Source organism: Canis aureus, chromosome 6, assembly GCF_053574225.1.
Source record: "Canis aureus isolate CA01 chromosome 6, VMU_Caureus_v.1.0, whole genome shotgun sequence".
Taxonomy (NCBI): domain Eukaryota; kingdom Metazoa; phylum Chordata; class Mammalia; order Carnivora; family Canidae; genus Canis; species Canis aureus.
In genome coordinates, this window is record NC_135616.1 from 79,112,697 (window position 1) to 79,132,295 (window position 19,599).

General features: G+C 61.6%; 2 protein-coding genes across 2 annotated transcripts in view; one reads left to right on the forward strand and one right to left on the reverse strand.

Annotated features, from left to right (window-relative positions):
* Nucleotides 1-19,599, reverse strand: part of TMEM9 (transmembrane protein 9) — a 185,265-nt gene that overhangs the window by 59,399 nt on the left and 106,267 nt on the right. The gene's annotated exons all lie outside the window — the stretch shown is intronic.
* Nucleotides 1-19,599, forward strand: part of IGFN1 (immunoglobulin like and fibronectin type III domain containing 1) — a 34,276-nt gene that overhangs the window by 9,672 nt on the left and 5,005 nt on the right. Inside the window, 14 exon segments of the mRNA XM_077899738.1 lie at nt 670-783; nt 1,975-2,143; nt 3,337-3,609; nt 4,361-5,088; nt 5,091-6,877; nt 9,008-10,272; nt 10,381-12,744; nt 13,073-13,197; nt 13,808-13,949; nt 14,602-14,901; nt 15,341-15,640; nt 16,110-16,283; nt 17,234-17,362; nt 19,292-19,594. Of these exon segments, the coding sequence (XP_077755864.1) occupies nt 670-783; nt 1,975-2,143; nt 3,337-3,609; nt 4,361-5,088; nt 5,091-6,877; nt 9,008-10,272; nt 10,381-12,744; nt 13,073-13,197; nt 13,808-13,949; nt 14,602-14,901; nt 15,341-15,640; nt 16,110-16,283; nt 17,234-17,362; nt 19,292-19,594 (8,173 nt within the window).

A 19,599-nucleotide genomic window follows, 5' to 3' on the forward strand; every position in this document is an offset into this window, starting at 1 on the left:
GTAAAATGGGTGTTATCGTTGTACCTGCCTCTTAGGAGACGATGAATGAGAGAATGTACTTGAAGCACTTAGCTTCGCGCCTGTCGCCTGGCAAGGGCTTCCCGTCAGCTGTCATCATCCCCAGGCCTTGGATACCTGTATTATTTCTAAAGGCTTCCAGTGGAGGGGATCTCACAGTTGCCCGCTTATCCCAGTGTCCTATAAACTGTATAGGAAGTTCCTTCCTGGGTCTAACCTAACTAGTCTAATTTGTCTAATTAGTCTAATTTGTCTTCTGGAGAGCAAAACAATGAGTGTTCATCATCTTGAAAATAGTATTTTATCACCTTGAAGGTGGCTCATCCAACGTCCCGGGACTCAGTTTTCTGTCCTCCGAGCTTTCTCACTGCCTTAACATAGGGCTTTGCACACTTTAGGGGCTCAATTAATTTTTGTTGGCTGGAACAGCGTATGAACAGAAAGGCCCTGCCATGTTGTCAGAGAACCCGGACACCTGGGGCTCTTTCCCACTTGACTTCCTGACCTGATGTCTCATCTTGGAAAATTTCTTCCCACCTGTATAATGGGCAAATGCATGCTTGAGTGGGACCTGGGGACCTGGGCTCTGAGGGTTTGGAGTGCCCCGAAGAGAGAGCTCAAAGAGCTCCCCGGTGGGGTTGTCTTCCCTAGTACGTTAATGCCGTCTCCAACCTGAGACACATCAGGGTCAGCAAGGAGGGCGTTGCAACATTTGATCTGGAGCTGGATCTCAAGTATTCCGGGAGCAACATTTACCTGTGTAAGGTGAGGCAGGAGGAGTCATTGAGGAGGGAGGGATCGGGGTGCAGTGACACTGCAGGGATGCTGCAGGTCCCAGGGTTGGGGGGGGAGCTGTGGGTCCCGTGGATTCCCCTCTGGGAGCAACTCAAATACACCGATGGTGAGTCCTGTGTCCCCTGGAGTTCCTGGATGGAGTGAGGTCCAACTTGGTGTAGACATTTCACAGAGTCCTCTCACCTCTCATGGAGCAACCAGGTTCTCTAGCCAGGCAGGGGGTGGGGGGTGGGGGGGTGGGAGAAAGTGCATTCCCCCCCCCCCCCCCCCCCCCCCCCCCCCCGCCCAGCCCAGCATCCGTTTCTTTGCTCTAGCTGGTCCTGCTGCCTGGCCTGGTCTTCCCCAATACCCACACGGCTAATTCCCTGACCACCCCGTGGTGACACTGCCAGTCCCCCAAGCCCCATCCTGTGTTCTGAGTCTGTATCCTCCTCTCTCTTTCCTTCCCTCCCTAATTCTATTCCTTTCTAATCTACGTTATTTTATCTGCTTGTGATATTTGTCATTTGTCTGTGTCCCTTGTAGAATTTTAGCTCCCTGGGGAGGGGGGTGGTAGGAATCTTTGTTTTAGTCCCTGATGTCCCCAAGTACCTAAAGCAGTGCCCGGCCCACAGTAGGCAACCGAGGGTTATTGCTCATCTCTGGCAAGTGGCAAATCTATCCGGGCTGGGCTCTAGCTGACGTGGCGTGGGCGTGGATTACCGGGTCTCCTAGAGGCCCGAAGACACGTGATAGGGCAAAATCTCCTGTTCCCTCCGACAATGAATGTGCTGGCGACCAGCACATTGAATGGGGACCCTTGGTGTTGCCTCCCTGTGCCCTGGGAACCCCGGGGCTGCTTGGGTGGTTGCTCTATTCCGTTTGAGCTGAGGTCTCCCTCTCAGGTGTCTCTTGTGTGACACCTGCAGATGATTTACTCCATGTAAGAGCCAGGGACACTCCCAGGGCACGGATGCCTTCACGCACACTCCGTGCTCTCAAGGCCTCTGAGCCCTGCTCTCTGCCCCAGCCCCCGACCCCCTCCCCAGCCCCTGTGGGGTTCCAGCAATATGTTGTCTGGTGCCTGGGTCCGTGGGAGAAACCTGCCCGAGTGGGGTTGGGGCAGGAGGTGCCGGGGACCCACTGCAGCTCTGAACCCCCGTCTTCCTTTATCGGTCTCAGGATGGTGAGATGGTCCCCTACGGCTTTGACAACCAGACCAAGCACTCCCTGCGGCGGCTGGGGAAGCGCTACCAATTCCAGATCCGGGACCTGCACCTCGAGGATGCTGGCATTTACCAGGTCAAGGTGGAGGATGTGCAAATCTTCTCCACCGAACTGGATGCTAGCGGTGGGTGCCCCCCCCCCCCGCCCACAGGAGAAGTTAGAGTGGAGATCCGTTAGGAGTGGGGCCCATGTCAGTGCCATGGCGGGGTGGAGCTAAATGTGCTTTGCAACCCCCCCCCCCCAAGACTGTAAGGGAGAGGAATGCACAGCCGGGTGCTTACAGTGAAATGATCTCTGCTTTCCCAAAGTCTTGGTCCGAGGTCGGTGCTCTCTTGGTGCTGAGCTGGGCTGCCCCAGTTCCAGCCCCAGGCGTACAATGTCCCAGCCATGGCCCTTCGGAGCCACCAATTATGTCCACATTGGGTCCTTTCAGATGCAGACTCTCACCTCCCACTCCCACACTCCCCAGCAAGAAGCTCCACCCAGGTGCTATGGCAGCCTTCCCTCCCTGCCTCCCATGCACCCTCCCCACCTGGGTCCCGGCCTCCTCTCTCTCTGTCCCATTGCGTGAGTGTTAATCCCACCCCCAGAGCACTTGCCCGCTCCAGAGCCCTCCTGGGAGGACAGGCCGGGGAAGCAAGCTTTGAGCAGTTGGGATGTAAAGAACATGGCTCTAAATCTAGGTTGGGGAAGAAGGAGGGCATGAGATCTCCAGGCCTGGAACGCCCGCCCGGACGGGGCTTTGAGAGGCTGAGAAATCTGCCGATGGCACGGGTCGTGGGGTTGCCTCTGGGGCACCTGGGGGAACAGAGTCTGAGGAAGGGGGTGGTTACAGGCATGGCTCGACATGGGTCGAGGGGAGAGGGACAGGGGCTTTGGAGTCAGCCATCCCGGGAGGGGGCCCTGACCGAGCTGCCTCTTGGTCGGGGCAGGCCGGGTTTCCTTACTTGGGGAAGGGAAGAGCATTACCTGTGTTGGCGGTGGTCAGAGGACCGAGGAGAGAACGTGCGTGGCGCCGCAGCCGTCAGCTTGTTGGTTTCCTTCACGTCCCCATCTCGTCCCCCCAGACATCATCTCTGGGTTTAGGATTACAGACTTCCAGAGCCAAGGACAGGCTCACTGCTCATAACCTCACGATCACCTCCCGCTTTATGCTGGGAAGTGTCACCTGGCGGGGAGGTGACCTGCCCAAGGTGGCACGGGACGTTTGTGGCTGAGCCGGTCAGGACCTGGGCCTCTGAGCTCCCCGCCCCGCTGTGTCAGCTCACGCCGTGCCAGGCTGCCAAGCTGACGCCCCCGTTCCCGCTTCCCCGACAGCCATCCCCTCCAGAGTGGTGGTCCCGCTGGCCGAGGCCCACTGTGAAGAGCAGGGTGATGCGGTCTTCGAGTGCACTCTCTCCAGCCCCTGCCCCCACGCCGCCTGGAGCTTCCGGCACCGGCCGCTCCAGCCCAGCGACAGATACGAAGTGTCTGTGTCCCCCGACGAGCTGACCCACCGGCTGGTGGTAAAGGGAGTCCGTGTCTCAGACATGGGCCCCTACTCGCTGAGCACTGGGTTCCACGGCTCTAGCGCCTGGCTGGTGGTTGGAGGTGGTGAGTGGTTCATCCCTCTGTCTTTCCCTGTCCGTACCAAGGCAAGACTCAGGGCCGGGGCGGGGGGTGGGGGGGACACGAAAGAGGCCAGGGCCAGGGGCTTCTTGGGCCAGTCATTCGCTTGAGATGATTCTTCCCTCTGAGAATGAGAAAGGCTCCTGAGACCTGTCCCTGCCCCACTGCGATGCTGGCCCTGCCCAGCCAGCCCAGTCCTCCTCTGGGACGTGTGCTCCGCTGGGCTTCTGCGATTCCTCTGTGGGCGCAGATCCAAGGGCCTGAGGGTCCTGGCCAGGGCTTGGCCCAGGTTCAGTAGGACGAGAAGTCCCTGGGTCAGGCCAAAGAGCTCCCTCAACCCCCCCTAGGGATTTGGGCTCAAGGTCATCCCAGGCACCTGTAAAGTGGGCATTTGTAAGGCAGACGGTGGGGCACACAGACCTTTTAAAAATCATGTAACTGGTCACGGCGGTTTGATAACCTCGTGAGTTTTAGGTTATGTATTTTTCTCCAAAAGTACTTATGAGCCACATAGTGGGGCAGGGTGGTTGTGGGTACAGGGCTGGGGGAGGTGCTGATAGGATTCGTCTATCAATGGGCTGGCACGCCCTGGCTTCCTTCTGAGATGGTCAGCTTTGCTCTACTGGGGAAACTAAGGGTCATGCAAAGCAGTTGGGGTCAGACAGGTGCCTTGGCCTGATTTAACGGGTCTTTTCTTTTGTCTCTCTATGGGGGCATTGACCTCTCACCAAAGCTGGAAAGGATAAAAGCCTTCTGCCCACAAGGGCTGACCATCAGCTGCAAGCACGAAGGGCCCGGGCCTCAGAAGCAGGAGATTCCAGAAGCTTCAGTGGCGAGGGTGGGGAACTCAGAGAGCAGGGCCCCCTGGAGGGCTACCTCAATGGGGCTGGACCTGCTTCTGGGCTGCCACTCACAGCTGGCCCTGAGACAGGTGGCCTCGGTGGACATGGCTACTCCCTGATAGGGAGTGATGGGACAGATGGCTCAGCCTGGGACCCTGGGCAGGCCAGAAAGGGCTTTCTGGAAGCAGACAGAGGCATAGCCACTCCCTCTGGGGAAAATCAGCTCCACGCAGAGGGAGGCTGGGGCCGAAGCCTTCCTGGGAGCCCCGATCTACAGGGAGAGGGCGTGGAATCAGGGTGGGGCCTCGTGGAAGGTCAACAGCAAGATCTCAGCAGAGACAGTGATGGGGACAGATGCGGGAGGCTGGCAGGAGGCTGGGAGGCCGAGTCCAGGCACCCTCAGGTGGGAGGACTGCAGAGCAGCCGGGAAGGAATGGAGTCCAGAGAGGACCATGGGAGTCACCTGCACAGGCATGGCCAGGACCGACTCTGCAGTGCTCCTTTGGGACCTGGGAGAGGAGAGACAGCCCCGAGGGGATCCCAGTCTGGTCCTGGGGGCTCTTGGTCAGAAGAGGAAGTGATGGAGATTTTGCCGGCAGGGAGCCTGGGTGGGGTGGAGGGAGGGGGGACCCGAGCAGGGAAAGACAGAAAGGAGCCACAAGGACAGTGTGGGGCAGTGGGACCGGCCCGGGGGGAGCTGGGGACAGCAGTGGGCCAGGTGGTCCTGGGGCCCGGGCGTATCCCGGAGAGAGAGCTTCTAGCTCCAAGATAGGCCTAGGCCCTGCGTCCTGGGGCCCTCGGGCAGGCAGAGGTGCTGATGATGGGGAAGCAGGGGGCTTGTGGGAGCCTGAGGAATCTCGAGGGCAGAGATCTGTAGGAAAGAACTCCCAGGAGCCCTCAAAGCCTGGTAGCGGAAAGTTCTTCCTGGGACAAGGGGGGCCTGAGGCCAAAGCTGAGGAGTGGCTACAGGCAGCCGATCAAGGCCCAGGGAGGTCAGCGGGCGGGAGGGACGGCTACCAGAGCAGCCCTGTAGGCCCAGGAGGCCCCGGGGGCTGGGAAAAGGGCCTACAGGGGCTCGGGGGAAGGGAAGGCCAGGAGACAGCGGGGGGCTGGGGTGAGGCAGGGGGTGGCTCTGGAAGCTTCCAGTATTCCCAAGGCTGGCCAGCAGGTCAGCGGGGAGCAGCGGGTGCTGGAAGAATGGAGTCTGAGAGCACAGGTCCTTGGGATGACACAGGGGCCAGCCTCAGCAAAAGCGGGGCCCCCCACTGGCCTGGCATGTTGGGGTCTGGAGAAGGGCAAGGTGGGGCAGGTGGTGCCCAGGAGGCTGGACTGATGGGGTCTGGACAGGGGGTGGATAGCAGAGGCCACAGGCCAGTTGGGTCTCCAAGCCTGGGGGCTCTGGGGGCTGGGGAGGCCCTAGGAGACCCCGGACTGAGAGGTCCAGGAGCAATGGGCTCTGGGCCAGATTTCGGGAACGGATCAGGGATGCCCAGAGGGAAAAGAGGTGAGACAGGCTATGACAAGGACGGCTTAGGGGGCCCAGGAGGGATGGAATCGAGGTTTGGCGACGGCTTCGGGTATGCTGGGCGAACAGGCCCTGAAAACCGCGTTGGCTACGGCGGTGCCTCGGCCGTGTCGGGGGAAATGGGATCTGCCGATGGCACGGGTCGTGGGGTTGCCTCTGGGGCACCTGGGGGAACAGAGTCTGAGGAAGAGGGTGGTTACAGGCATGGCTCGGGGGTGCCTGGCGGAACGTGGTCTGGAAAGAAAGACAGTGATGGGCCTGCAGTAAGAGGGTCGGGGAGGTTTGCTCGTCTCCAGAGTGGCTCAGGTGGCCCTGACAGAGGGCCCGCGGGTGACTCCGGGATGCCCGCGGAGGCCGAGGCTGCCTCCAGAGGCCCGGGGGAGGGCGGCCCCCGGGGAAGGCTTCATTCCAGGGGTGGCCTAGGGAGTCCCGGCGCAGCGGGGTCTGCGGATGGAGGTGGCTATGGGGTCTCTGCAACAACGGAGGCTCTTGGGGAGGGACACGCGGAGGCAGAATCGGGGGTCTCTGGAAGAATAAGGCCCGGGAGTCAGCCTGGAGACTATGGGGACTTCAGAGCCTCAGGGGCCTCTGGAAAAGGAGGCCACGAGCATGGCTCTGGTGAAGCAGGAGCCACGGATCCGAGGTACCTGAAGGCCGGAGGCGACGGGAATGATGGGGTTGGGAGCAAGGACCTTGGCACTAGGGCCTCTGCCGCTGGAGCCGATCATTGGGATGGTACCAGGTTCCCCAGGGCACTCGCTCCTCATGCTGGGGACGGTTCTGGGAGCCAGGGGCCTTATGGGTCTGCTGACACCCTAGGCTACGGTGGGCCAGGAATTCAAGGGCCTCAGCAAGTTGGAAGCGGAACAGCTTATAGAGGAAGGTCAAAAGGGCTTGGGTCTGGGGGGCTGGGGCCAGGGGGGGAGGCAGGCTTTAGAGACAGCTCAGGAGACCATGGGGGAAGGGGTTCAGGCGCCGAGGTAGGTTATAAGGCTGGTATTGGGGGTTCTGGGGGAATGGGATCAGTAGACGAGGTAGACCATAGGAAGGCTTGGGGAGCTCCAGAGAGAATGGGCTCAGGGGGGGAAGCAGGTCACAGGGATGGTTTGGGGGGTCCTGGGAGAACTGGGCCAGGGGGTGAGATAGGTGATAAGGATGGCTTGGGGGGTCTTGGGAGAATGGGGATGGGCAGTGAGGCAGGTTATGGGGATGGTTTTGGGGGTCCTGGGAGAATGGGGATGGGAGGCAAGGCAGGTTATGGGGATGGTTTGGGGGGTCCTGGGAGAATGGGAATAGAAGGTGAGGCAGGTTATAAGGATGGTTTGGGGGGTCCTGGGAGAATGGGGATGGGGGGCAAGGCAGGTTATGGGGATGGTTTGGGGGGTCCTGGGAGAATGGGAATAGAAGGTGAGGCAGGTTATAAGGATGGTTTGGGGGGTCCTGGGAGAATGGGGATGGGGGGCAAGGCAGGTTATGGGGATGGCTTGGGGGGTCCTGGGAGAATGGGAATAGAAGGTGAGGCAGGTTATAAGGATGGTTTGGGGGGTCCTGGGAGAATGGGGATGGGGGGCGAGGCAGGTTATGGGGATGGTTTGGGGGGTCCTGGGAGAATGGGAATAGAAGGTGAGGCAGGTTATAAGGATGGTTTGGGGGGTCCTGGGAGAATGGGGATGGGGGGCAAGGCAGGTTATGGGGATGGTTTAGGGGGTCCTGGGAGAATGGGAATAGAAGGTGAGGCAGGTTATAAGGATGGTTTGGGGGGTCCAGGGAGAATGGGGATGGGGGACGAGGCAGGTTATGGGGATGGTTTGGGGGGTCCGGGGAGAATGAGGATGGGGGGCGAGGCAGGTTATGGGGATGGTTTGGGGGGTCCGGGGAGAATGGGGATGGGGGGCGAGGCAGGTTATGGGGATGGTTTAGGGGGTCCTGGGAGAATGGGAATAGGAGGTGAGGCAGGTTATAAGGATGGCTTGGGGGGTCTTGGGAGAATGGGGATGGGCAGTGAGGCAAGTTATGGGGATGGTTTGGGGGGTCCTGGGAGAATGGGGAAGGGGGGTGAGGCAGGTTATGGGGATGGTTTGGGGGGTCCTGGGAGAAGGGGGATGGGGGGTGAGGCAGGTTATGGGGATGGTTTTGGGGGTCCTGGGAGAAGGGGGATGGGGGGTGAGGCAGGTTATAAGGATGGTTTACGGGGTCCTGGGAGAATGGAGTCAGGGGGTGAGGCAGGTTATAAGGATGGTTTTGGGGGTCCTGGGAGAATGGGGATGGGGGGTGAAGCAGGTTATGGGGATGGTTTCGGGGGTCCTGGAAGAACTGGATCAGGGGATGAGGCAGGTTATGGGGATGGTTTGGGGGGTCCTGGGAGAATGGGGATGGGGAGTGAGGCAGGTTATAAGGATGGTTTGGGGGGTCCTGGGAGAATGGGGATGGGGAGTGAGGCAGGTTATAAGGATGGTTTGGGGGGTCCTGGGAGAATGGGGATGGGGGGAGAGGCAGGTTATGGGGATGGTTTGGGGGGTCCTGGGAGAATGGAGATGGGAGGTGAAGCAGGGTATAAGGATGGTTTGGGGGGTCCTGGGAGAATGGGGATGGGGGGAGAGGCAGGTTATGGGGATGGTTTGGGGGGTCCTGGGAGAATGGAGATGGGAGGTGAAGCAGGGTATAAGGATGGTTTGGAGGGTCCTGGGAGAATGGGGATGGGGGGTGAGGCAGGTTATAAGGATGGTTTGGGGGGTCCTGGGAGAATGGGGATGGGGGGAGAGGCAGGTTATGGGGATGGTTTGGGGGGTCCTGGGAGAATGGAGATGGGAGGTGAAGCAGGGTATAAGGATGGTTTGGGGGGTCCTGGGAGAATGGGGATGGGGGGAGAGGCAGGTTATGGGGATGGTTTGGGGGGTCCTGGGAGAATGGAGATGGGAGGTGAAGTAGGGTATAAGGATGGTTTGGGGGGTCCTGGGAGAATGGGGATGGGGGGTGAAGCAGGTTATGGGGATGGTTTCGGGGGTCCTGGGAGAGAGGGGATGGCGGGTGAAGCAGGTTATAAACATGGTTTGGGGGGTCCTGGGAGAATGGGGTCAGGGGGTGAAGCAGTTTATAAGGATGGTTTGGGGGGTCCTGGGAGAATGGGGATGGGGGGTGAGGCAGGTTATAAAGATGGTTTAGGGGGTCCTGGGAGAATGGGGTCGGGGACTGAAGCCGGCTATGGAGATGGTATGGGGGGTCCTGGGAGAATGGGGATGGGCAGTGAGGCAGGTTATAAGGATGGTTTAGGGGGTCCTGGGAGAATGGGGTCAGGGGGTGAGGCAGGTTATAAGGATGGTTTGGGGGGTCCTGGGAGAATGGGGATGGGGGGTGAGTCAGGTTATAAGGATGGTTTGGGGGGTCCTGGGAGAATGGGGATGGGGGGTGAGGCAGGTTATAAAGATGGTTTAGGGGGTCCTGGGAGAATGGGGTCGGGGACTGAAGCCGGCTATGGAGATGGTATGGGGGGTCCTGGGAGAATGGGGATGGGCAGTGAGGCAGGTTATAAGGATGGTTTAGGGGGTCCTGGGAGAATGGGGTCAGGGGGTGAGGCAGGTTATAAGGATGGTTTGGGGGGTCCTGGGAGAATGGGGATGGGGGGTGAGTCAGGTTATAAGGATGGTTTGGGGGGTCCTGGGAGCATGGGGTCAGGGGCTGAGGTAGGCTATGGAGATGGTTTGGGGGGTCCTGGGAGAATGGGGATGGGGGGTGAGGCAGGTTACGGAGATGGTTTGGGGGGTCCTGGGAGAATGGGAGTAGGGGGTAAGGCAGGTTCTAAGGATGATTTGGAGGGTCCTGGGGGAATGGGCTCAGGGGGTGAGACAGGTTATAAGGATGGTTTGGGGGGTCCTGGGAGAATGGGGATGCGGGGTGAGGCAGGTTACGGAGATGGTTTGGGGGGTCCTGGGAGAATGGGGATGGGGGGTGAGTCAGGTTATGAGGATGGTTTGGGGGGTCCTGGGAGCATGGGGTCAGGGGCTGAGGTAGGCTATGGAGATGGTTTGGGGGGTCCTGGGAGAATGGGGTCAGGGGGTAAGGCAGGTTATAAGGATGGTTTGGGGGGTCCTGGGAGGATGGGGTCAGGGGGTGATACAGGTTATAAGGATGGTTTGGGGGGTCCTGGGAGAATGGGGTCAGGGGGTGAGGCAGGTTATAAGGATGGTTTTGGGGGTCCTGAGAGCATGGGATCAGGGGCTGAGGTAGGCTATGGAGATGGTTTGGGGGGTCCTGGGAGAATGGGAGTAGGGGGTAAGGCAGGTTCTAAGGATGGTTTGGAGGGTCCTGGGAGAATGGGGCCAGGGGCTGAAGCCGGCTATGGGGATGGTATGGGGGGTCCTGGGAGAATGGGGATGGGCAGTGAGGCAGGTTATAAGGATGGTTTGGGCGGTCCTGGGAGAATGGGGTCAGGGGGAGTGGCAGGTTCTAAGGATGGTTTGGGGGGTCCTGGTAGAATGGGGTCAGGGGCTGAAGCCGGCTATGGGGATGGTTTAGGGGGTCCTGGGAGAATTGGGTCAGAGGGAGCGGCAGGTTCTAAGGATGGTTTGGGGGGTCCTGGGAGAATGGGGCCAGGGGCTGAAGCCGGCTATGGGGATGGTATGGGGGGTCCTGGGAGAATGGGAATAAAGGGTGAGGCAAGTTATAAGGATGGTTTGGGGGGTCCTGGGAGAATGGGGTCAGGGGCTGAAGCTGGCTATGGAGATGGTTTAGGGGGTCCTGGGAGAATGGGAATAAAGGGTGAGGCAAGTTATAAGGATGGTTTGGGGGGTCCTGGGAGAATGGGGTCAGGGGCTGAAGCTGGCTATGGGGATGGTTTAGGGGGTCCTGGGAGAATGGGGATAGGGAGTGAAGCAGGTTATAAGGGTGGTTTGACGGGTCCTGGGAGAATCGGGTCCGGGGGTGAGGCAGGTTATGGTGATGGCTTGGGGGATTCTCAGGTAATTGGGTCAGGGAGTGAAGCAGGCTATAGGGATGGTTTGGGGCCTGCTAGGGGACTGGGGTCAGGAAGTGAGGCAGATTATAGGGGAGGCTCAGGAGGACCTGAAGAAATAGGGTCAGAAGGTGAGGTGGGTTACAGAGATGGGTCAGGGAAGTTTGGAGTAACAGGCACACAGGCTGGACTGGGATATGAGGGTGGACCCAGAAGCCAGGAAGCCACAGGGCACGGGTCAAAGTACTGGACAGCGTCAGAGGGGTCTGGTGGTGGCACAAGCTCCAAGGATGGTTCAGAGAAAGCCAGAGGAATGGGACCCGTGAAAGGGGCAGCACCCGGAATGGGATCTAGGATGGCTGGAACGCTGGGCACTGCAGATGGCACAACATGTAGGGACAGCCCAAGGGGCCCAGACGTGCTGGGAGTTCAAGGAGGGCCACAGATTCTTTCAGATGGGCAGGACTCCAAGAAGGGTCTCGAGGGCTCCGGAACCTCAGGGGTTCCTGAGGCAGTGGGGGCTGTTGGCTCTGTGGGAAAATCAGGAGTCAGAGAGTGGCAAGGTGCTGCTGGGACCCCAGGATCTCGTGGGGACAGAGAGGCTCCCAGCAGGGAGGGCAGGTCTGCAGGCAAGGCAGGTGGTTCGAGGGCTCCTGGGTTTCTCGATGGTCAGGGGGGAGTAGAGGGCGAGACCTGGGCAGGGGCAGCTGCTCTGGAATCTGGACATGAGCAGGACTTCGGGAAAGGAGGCCCAGGGACAGCAGACAGGGGTAGAGCAGCTGGCCCGGGGGGACTGGCACCTCAGGGGGAGGTGGGAGGCAGAGGGATGGGAGCGACACGGGGGGACTCAGTGGGTACAGGCCAGGTTCTGGACAGCAGCTGGATGCCTGGGGAAGGTTCTGCTGGTGGGCGAGGGGCAAGCCACACTGGGGTCCCAGGCGGGGAAGACCAGGGGTTGGGCCCAGGCAGCACAGGTGCCGGGAGTCAGGCCCCAGGCTCTAGAGCTTCCAGATCTCTGCAAGAGAAAGATGCCACTTTCAGCGGGATCCATGAAGGGCTGGAGGGCTCCAGGGGCAGGAAAGGTGCTCTGGGCCAAGAAGGGGCTGCCGGGTGTCAAGGCCCACGGTTCCTGGATAGCAAAGGTTCAGGTCCTGGAAGGGGCAGGTCTAGTGGCCCAGGGGACTCAGGCGTCCTGGATAAGAGGGATTCTAGTGACAGGGAGAATGGCCTCCCCCGAAAACCTGGGGATCTAGGACCTCAGGGAGCCTGGAATGGCCTCGATGGTACTTTTGGCAGAAAGGACTCTATGGACAGGTCAGGGGGCGTCCAGAGCCTGGACTTCCAGCTAGACAAAGGACAAAGAGAAGATAGAGGGTCCCTGGGGCATCAGGGGTCCCTGGGGCATCACAGATCCCTTGGGGCTGAGAATGACAAGGCCCAGGGTCCTGGGGCTCTGGAGGGACATGAGGGATGGGGAGCAGGAGAGTCAGGCGGGTCCGACAGGAGGCCTGGCCAGCTCAGCAGCTGGTCTCAAAGAGAGACAGAGGTGGAGGCTGGAACAGCCAAGAGAAGGGGAGCAGAGGAGGCCAGAGGCCCGGGGCAGCCGCTGTGGGGAGAGGACAGAGAGAGCCGAGGAGTGACTCTGCCCGGAGACCGCAGCTGGGAGCCCCCGACTCATCTTGGCAGCAGGAGAGGTGGCCTGGAGGGCAGGTCAGACATCTCTGGCCAGGGGAGGGATGCCACCCAGAGTCCCAGATCCAGATCCAAGCCTGGCACTGGCGGTTTCTCCACGGAGGCCCGAGGTGGGTATCTCCCAGGGGAGAGGCTCCAGTCGGGGGAGTCTGGGGGGACTGGGATGACTGGGTCGAGCAGCCTCGTCCTCCTTGTACAGGTGGGCTCCAGGCCGCGAGGCTCAGAGGTCTCTGGGTCTCTCAGAGGGCGGGGGGAGGGGGCCTTCATCCGCTTTGCACCCCGGGGTCCTCTACACCAGCTGAAACCCTGCTGAGCAAATGGAGGGGCTGGTTCTGCGGGCAGGACGTGGGCGCTTCCCCGGGCACAGTGCAGGCCACGGTCTGGGCGGGGGGCCTTGGGGAGGTCCCCGGACCCCACACTCCCTCTGTGTCTCTCCAGGCCCCCTGGGCCACTTCTCTCGGGGCCTGACTGACACGGAAGTGCAGCACGGGGCGCCTGCTGTGCTCTCCTGCACCCTCACCCGCGACCTGGGCCCCGGGGCCTGGTTTAAAGATGGAGTCAAGGTACTGCCCCCCTGCCCTGCTCACCGGGGTGCATGGGGAGGGGGGTGCTGGGGGGAAGAGGGTGCTGGCGGGGTAGGGGGGCACTGGGTGGGGGGCTGGGTGGGGAGAAGGGGGTCAGGGGTGGGGGAAGGGGTCGGGGTCGGGCCCTAAAGCAGCGAAGAGTTAGGGGGTCGGGACTTTGTGAGAAAGTTCTCGTTCTTCATTTTACTGAAGCCCTGACTGCGGGAGAAGCCTAAGTAGCCGGGGTAGGTGTTTAGCGGGTGTGCCCCCACTCGCCCCCCAGCCCCCTCCTGTGCCCCCCATCAAAAATGCATGTCCCGTCCCAACACCCGTTGGAATCTACTGTCCTTCGAGGTGTCATACGGCCGCCACCTCCGCGCTCTTCCCCGCACATCCTCCCAGGAGGGTGGGCGTCACGGGGGTCGGAGCACGGGCCCTGGCGCCCCGCGGGACGGGCTCCCCAGCTGTGCGGCTTGCGGGTGGGCGCAGAGCGGCACCGTCCCAGGCTGGGCCACGTCCCCCACCTGCCGTGGCCCTGGCTGTTCCTGGCCCACCGGTTAGGGCCTGGGCAGGGCCGGGTGACGGGCTCCTCCGTGCCCTTGGTTGGCAGCTCGGCTCCCAGGACGGAGTCACCTTTGAGGAAGAAGGTCTCACGCGCAGGCTCCGCATTCCCCGCGCGCAGGGGACTCAGGCGGGGAAGTACGCCTTCGTGGCCGGCAGCCAGCGGAGCGAGGCCACCCTGCGTGTCCACGGTGAGGCCTCCTGCCCGGGACCCTGCCCCGGGTGCCCCCGCCCCAGGCCTCCTGCTCCAAGCGCCCCAACCCCAGGCCTCCCACCCCAGGCGCCATAACCCCAGGCCTCTGCCCCAGGTGCCCCGCCCCAGGTCCCCCAACCCCAGGCCTCCCACCCCAGGTCCCCCAACCCCAGGCCTCTGCCCCAGGTGCCCCACCCCAGGTCCCCCAACCCCAGGCCTCCCACCCCAGGTCCCCCAACCCCAGGCCTCTGCCCCAGGTGCCCCGCCCCAGGTCCCCCAACCCCAGGCCTCTGCCCCAGGTGCCCTGCCCCGGGTGCCCCGCCCCCCCAACCTCCCCCCCCCCCCCCCCCACCGGCTGTGGGCTCACCGGCTCTGGGTGCCTAATCTTATCCTCAGTCCCCGAAGGTGATTTGAGAAAGCCAACCGTCTCCTCCCTAGTCCCTGTCAGGAAGTCCTGGGTGGGGCGGCGGGGGTCCAGCCCTGGTCCCTCCTGCTGCAGGTGAAGCCCACTCAGGCCCTGGTCGGTCCTTCTGGCGGGGGGCGTCTTTGCTCTCAGCCTGTGCTTCCTTCTCTGGGTCCGCTTGCCCACCACCCCCCCCCCCGGCACAGAGCCCCGGCTGCCTTTGACTCCCCGCCTGCTGTGTCTCTAGATCGCCCTGTCATTGCTCCTGACGTGACAGAGAGCCTGAGAGAGCCACTGGTGGTCAAGGCCGGGAAGCCGGTGACCGTGAAGATCCCCTTCCAGAGCCACCTCCCAGTCCAGGCTGCCTGGAAAAAGGACGGAGTGGAGGTGGCGGGCGGCAGCGGCAGGGGGCCCCAGGTGGCCTTGGGGGACGGCTTCACCCGGCTGTGCCTCCCCAGCGCCGGCAGGAAGGACGGCGGCCGGTACAGCGTGACACTGAGCAGCGAGGGAGGCTCCGCGCGGGCGGAGGTCACCCTGCAGGTTATAGGTGCCAGCCCCAGCCTTCTCCCCAGCCTTCTCCCCGCGGAGGGTGCCCCCCTGCTCCACCCCGCACACGCATGCTGCTGACGGTCCCAGCCTCCCGCACCTTGTCCCCCCCTCAGGAGAGGAGCTAACACAGCGGGCCCGCGGGAGTGGTGGGGGTGGGATGGGGTCCCCAGCCTTGAGGGGCGCCAGCAGCGTAGGACGGCTCGTGGCCAGAGGGCTGAGCGGGTCCCTGGACAGCACAGGGGTGCGTCCCGTGTCGCCTCTGCGGGCACCTGTGTGCAGTTGGGGGTGGAGACCGGGCATTCCGCAGGTAACCCCGAGGCTCCCGGGCATCCTACCCCAAGGCAGGCTTACCCGCTGATGAGGGGGGACGTCCAGCATCACGGCCCTCCAGCTCCCTTGACCCCCGTTCTCTTGTGCTCCTCTCGGTGGGCCCCCAGACAAGCCCCAGCCCCCACAAGGTCCCCTCGAGGTACAGGATCGCCACGGGACTGGTGTCTGCCTCCACTGGAGGCCCCCGCGGGACGACGGGGGCCAGGCCCTGGAGCGCTACGTGGTGGAGAGGCGGCAAGCTGGCAGGAGCACCTGGTTGAAGGTGGGCGAGCCCCCCGCAGACAGCACCACCTTCACCGATACCCACGTGGAGCAGGGCAAGAAGTACACCTTCCGAGTGCGGGCTGTGACCTCTGAGGGAGCTGGGGAGGCCCTGGAGTCCACGGAGGTGCTGGTGGCCCCTGAGGGTAAGAGGACGGGCCCTGGCCCCGGGCTCTCCACTGCGCAGAGGGCGGGCAGGCCTGCCCCAGACGCTGGGGGTCACTGCGGACACTCCTTACGTCAGCTTCCTTTGGGGGTTGGCGGGTGATCAGGAAGCAAGGTTTATGGGCTCTTCTCCCAGCTGTGGCTCTGTGGGAGCAGGGGCGGCATGTCGGAACCTGGGGGGGGGGGGCAGCACCGTCCTCCATCAGGTGCTCTCCATCTGGAGCACCTATCAGGGGACTCGAGCCCAAGGGGCCTCAGGGCTGCCTCTAGGCTCCTGGGCCACCAGCAGAACGCATCCTAGGGCAGGCAGGCTCAGCCCCCTGGTGCCCCCTGAGCCTCCCCGACAGTGTGGCCGCTCCCAGATGCCCCACTCCCTGTCCCCGGGGACCTCGCCGTGAGCTGGCACTTTTCCCCAGCCGCTGGCTGACCTGCGCCTTCTCTGCCCGCCAGCTCTCCCGAGGCCGCCCTCGGCCCCGGCCATCCAGGCAGCCTCCAGCCAGGGCATCACGCTGACATGGACGGCACCTCGGGGCCCTGGCAGCGCCCATATCCTGGGCTACCTCATCGAGAAGCGCAAGAAGGGAAGCAACACCTGGACGGCGGTGAATGCCCAGCCCGTGCCTGGTGAGTGGGCCTGAACCGGTGCTCCACGTTGTCCCCGGCTCCAGGGCTTCCCTAGATGACCTCCTGGCTCCAGGGTCCTGTGGCATCTCCATCCCTGATGCCTTTAGTACACGGGGTCTCGCTTGGGGGGCTTCAACCCTGGGGACATTTGGCAATCGCCTGGCAGTGTCTGGCTGTCATAACTGCGGCCGGCGAGGTGGGGGGCAGTGTGAAGAGGCCAGAGATGCTGCTAAACATCCTGCGAGTCACGGGCCACGCTGCTGTCCGCATCCCCGTGGCTCCAAACCAAGAGTTATCTGGCCACAAATGCTAACAGCGCCAAGGTTAGGAAACCCTGGTCTAACCGAGGGGTTGGGATGGAAGCCACATCTTCCCTTTCTCATCCATGACATGAGGAGGCGCGTCCCCGTGGTACCAACTTCCCTACAGTTTCCAAGTTCTTTCCGGGATGAGCAAGGACTCAGAAAAGTCCAAGCCTATGTTTGCAGGAGAGAGAACAGGTTCGAAGCCCTGAGCAGCTTGTCAGGAGGCCGGGTTTCGAGCCAGGGCCGTGCCCCTCAGGACCTCAGGACCTGCGTCTCTGGCAAGACGGCAGTTACCTAAGGGCATTCTCCCAGCGTCCCGGTCATCCTGTCTCCTTTATTGATCTACACAGATTTATAGCAACAGGGATAAGCCTGCAAGGCAGAGAGAGCCGCAGAGGTTAAGGCACCTGTCAGCCTGCCCAGCAAGGTAGCGGCACAGCCGGACCGGGGCTGGGGCCTCTGATGCCCTGAGCGGTGATCTTTTTACCCCGGAGACAACCGAGTCACCCCGACCCACCGGCCGGGCCGTAGAGAGGATGTGTTAGCCCTGAGCTTGGTCTTCTCCAGAGCTTGGAGGCACGAGCCACCTGCCTGCCCGTCGCCTGGTGCTTCAGGGTGGGACTAATGCGGGTGGGCTTCCCGCAGAGAGGAGGTGGACGGTGACGGACGTGCGGCAGGGCTGTCAGTACGAGTTCCGGGTCACGGCTGTGTCGCCCGCCGGCCCCGGAGAGCCTGGGCCCCCGTCGGATGCCGTCTTCGCTCGGGACCCCATGAGTAAGTAGAGCACCACCCCAGGTGGGGGTGGGGGGAGCTGGGGAGAGCTCTGGAGCCCGTGGGACAGGACGGGGGCTGGAGGTAGGTCAGGGCCAGCCCTGAAGGAAATGGTCAGGAAGGCTGGAAGGCTTCTGGGCTGAGACCTATTTTAGGGGCCCAGGGGGGCTCGAGATCAATAGGCCCAGAGGCCAAGCGGTGGGGATTAGAAGCAGCCCTTCCCAAGGTTACTCACTGTTGGGCCCCTGGGCCCCTCAGTCCTGGAGCTGGCCCACCTGTTCCTATTGTATAACCACCCATCCGCCCAAGGGGGGACTTGTCATGACTGTGGGGGCGCTGGAACCTCACCATTGACTCTACACCAGATGTTTGCTCATGACCATCACGATGGCTAACATCGTGCCCGGAAGTAAGTGAATAAATCCCGGTCTCTGCTTCCCTCCCTGCGGTTTCACACATCCAGGCACGGGCGGCTGTCTAAGCCGTGTTGGGAACAGCACAAACAGCGACCTGTGCCGCAAGATGCTTACAGCACCCAGCTCATGACGTTGGCAGGGCCTACGGGAAAGGGGCCTGTCCTCCTTTGAGCCAAACTTCCCGAATTTGAGTAGAGAATAACGTTTCTACAAAATACCTATATATAAAAAAAAAAAGCCTCATTCCGAGGCATACACCTTAGGAAACGCTGCTCTGTATGCCTGTCAAGAGCCTCTTATCTCATGAGCCCTTTTAAGCCCGCTAACAAGGAGCCATCCCGGGGGCAGCACGCTGGATGGGCCACGGGGTCAGCCCCTGGGAGCACCGTTGTCTTCCTCCAGGGCCTGGCGCACTGCGGGTGTCCGGGCCGCTGGAATGGATCCGGCAAACGTAGAACGTTGTACAAGTTGAGTGGATAGACTGGCATCTAAGTTTCAGTCCTAGAAGGGCCAGCGTGTGGGATGGAGAGGGGAAAGCGGACACATGCATTTTATTCCTTGCAAGCGGACCAGCCCCGTCCTAGTTTATCCACCTCTCCCTCCCTTGCTCTTGCCCTTGATGGGGAACGGAGGGAGCAGCAGCAGCAGCAGCAGCAGCGTCCCACAGTAGCCACCCCGGTCGTGACATTTCCTAGACCCTTGCTGCTGAGCATGACCCCAGGACCGGCAGCCTTACTGGGGGCTTCTCAGGAATGCTGAATCTCAGGCCTCCCCCAGGCCTTCTGAATTAGGATCCGTAGTTTTAACCCAATCCCCGGGCTGATTCATGAACAAATTAAAGTTTGGGAAGACACTGCCCTTGCCTAAATTTAGAAACACCCAGGCAGTGCTTACAAATCCTGCTGCCTGGGCTGCCCCCCACGTCTCCGGGGATGAGACCTAGGCACTGGTGTTTTTAAAGCTCCCCACATGATTCCGGGGTGCAAGCAGCCTGAGGAGACTCGTCTGCACTTGACAGAGCCGTCTACACACCTCACAGCTTTGTTCCCAGCCCCCCTTGGGTGTTACCATCTCTCCCACTTAACAGGTGAAGACTAAGTACGGACGAGTGTCCAAAGGGCAGTCTTGACTAACTTAGAGCTTAGAATCAAAAGATCCAGAATTCTAGTCTTCAGGGATTTTGGAGCCCAGGCAGTCATCAACTAAGGTGCCAGATTTCAGGAATTACAGAAGGGTCGTTCGGGGTAGTGGGTTGACAGGTGGGTGGAGGAGGGGACTGAGTGCGGGGAAACCTTCTGGAGCAGGTGGGCTGGGATCTGTGGTACCCAGAGGAGGCAGAGTAGAGGCTAGAGTAGGATCTGGTTCCAGGTAGGTGCTTTCGGGAAGTCTAGAGGCAGAAGCCGTAAGCGAAAGAAATTCCCAGCCTCCCACAGGAAAGCTAATGAACAGCCACACTGAGTGGCCTCCCTCGAGAGAGGGCGATGCCATCCCTAACATCCCCATGGTGCCTGGCCAGGAGTCCCTGGGCCCGTGAGGGAGCTGCAAGTCACAGACACGTCGCACACCAGTATCACCTTGAGCTGGGCCCCGCCGGATGCTCAGGATGGGGATGCAGCCCAGGGGTACGTGGTGGAGCTGCGAGGCTCAGATGGTCTGCAGTGGAGCCCGTGCCACCCGGGCACCGTGCCAGCCACCACCTTCACAGTCAAAGGGCTTCGGCCCCAAGAGGGCTACTTCGTAAGGGTGACAGCAGTTAACGACGGGGGCCGCGGCCAGCCCACGGCCCTGGACACAGTAGTGCAAGCCATGCCGGTGACCGGTGAG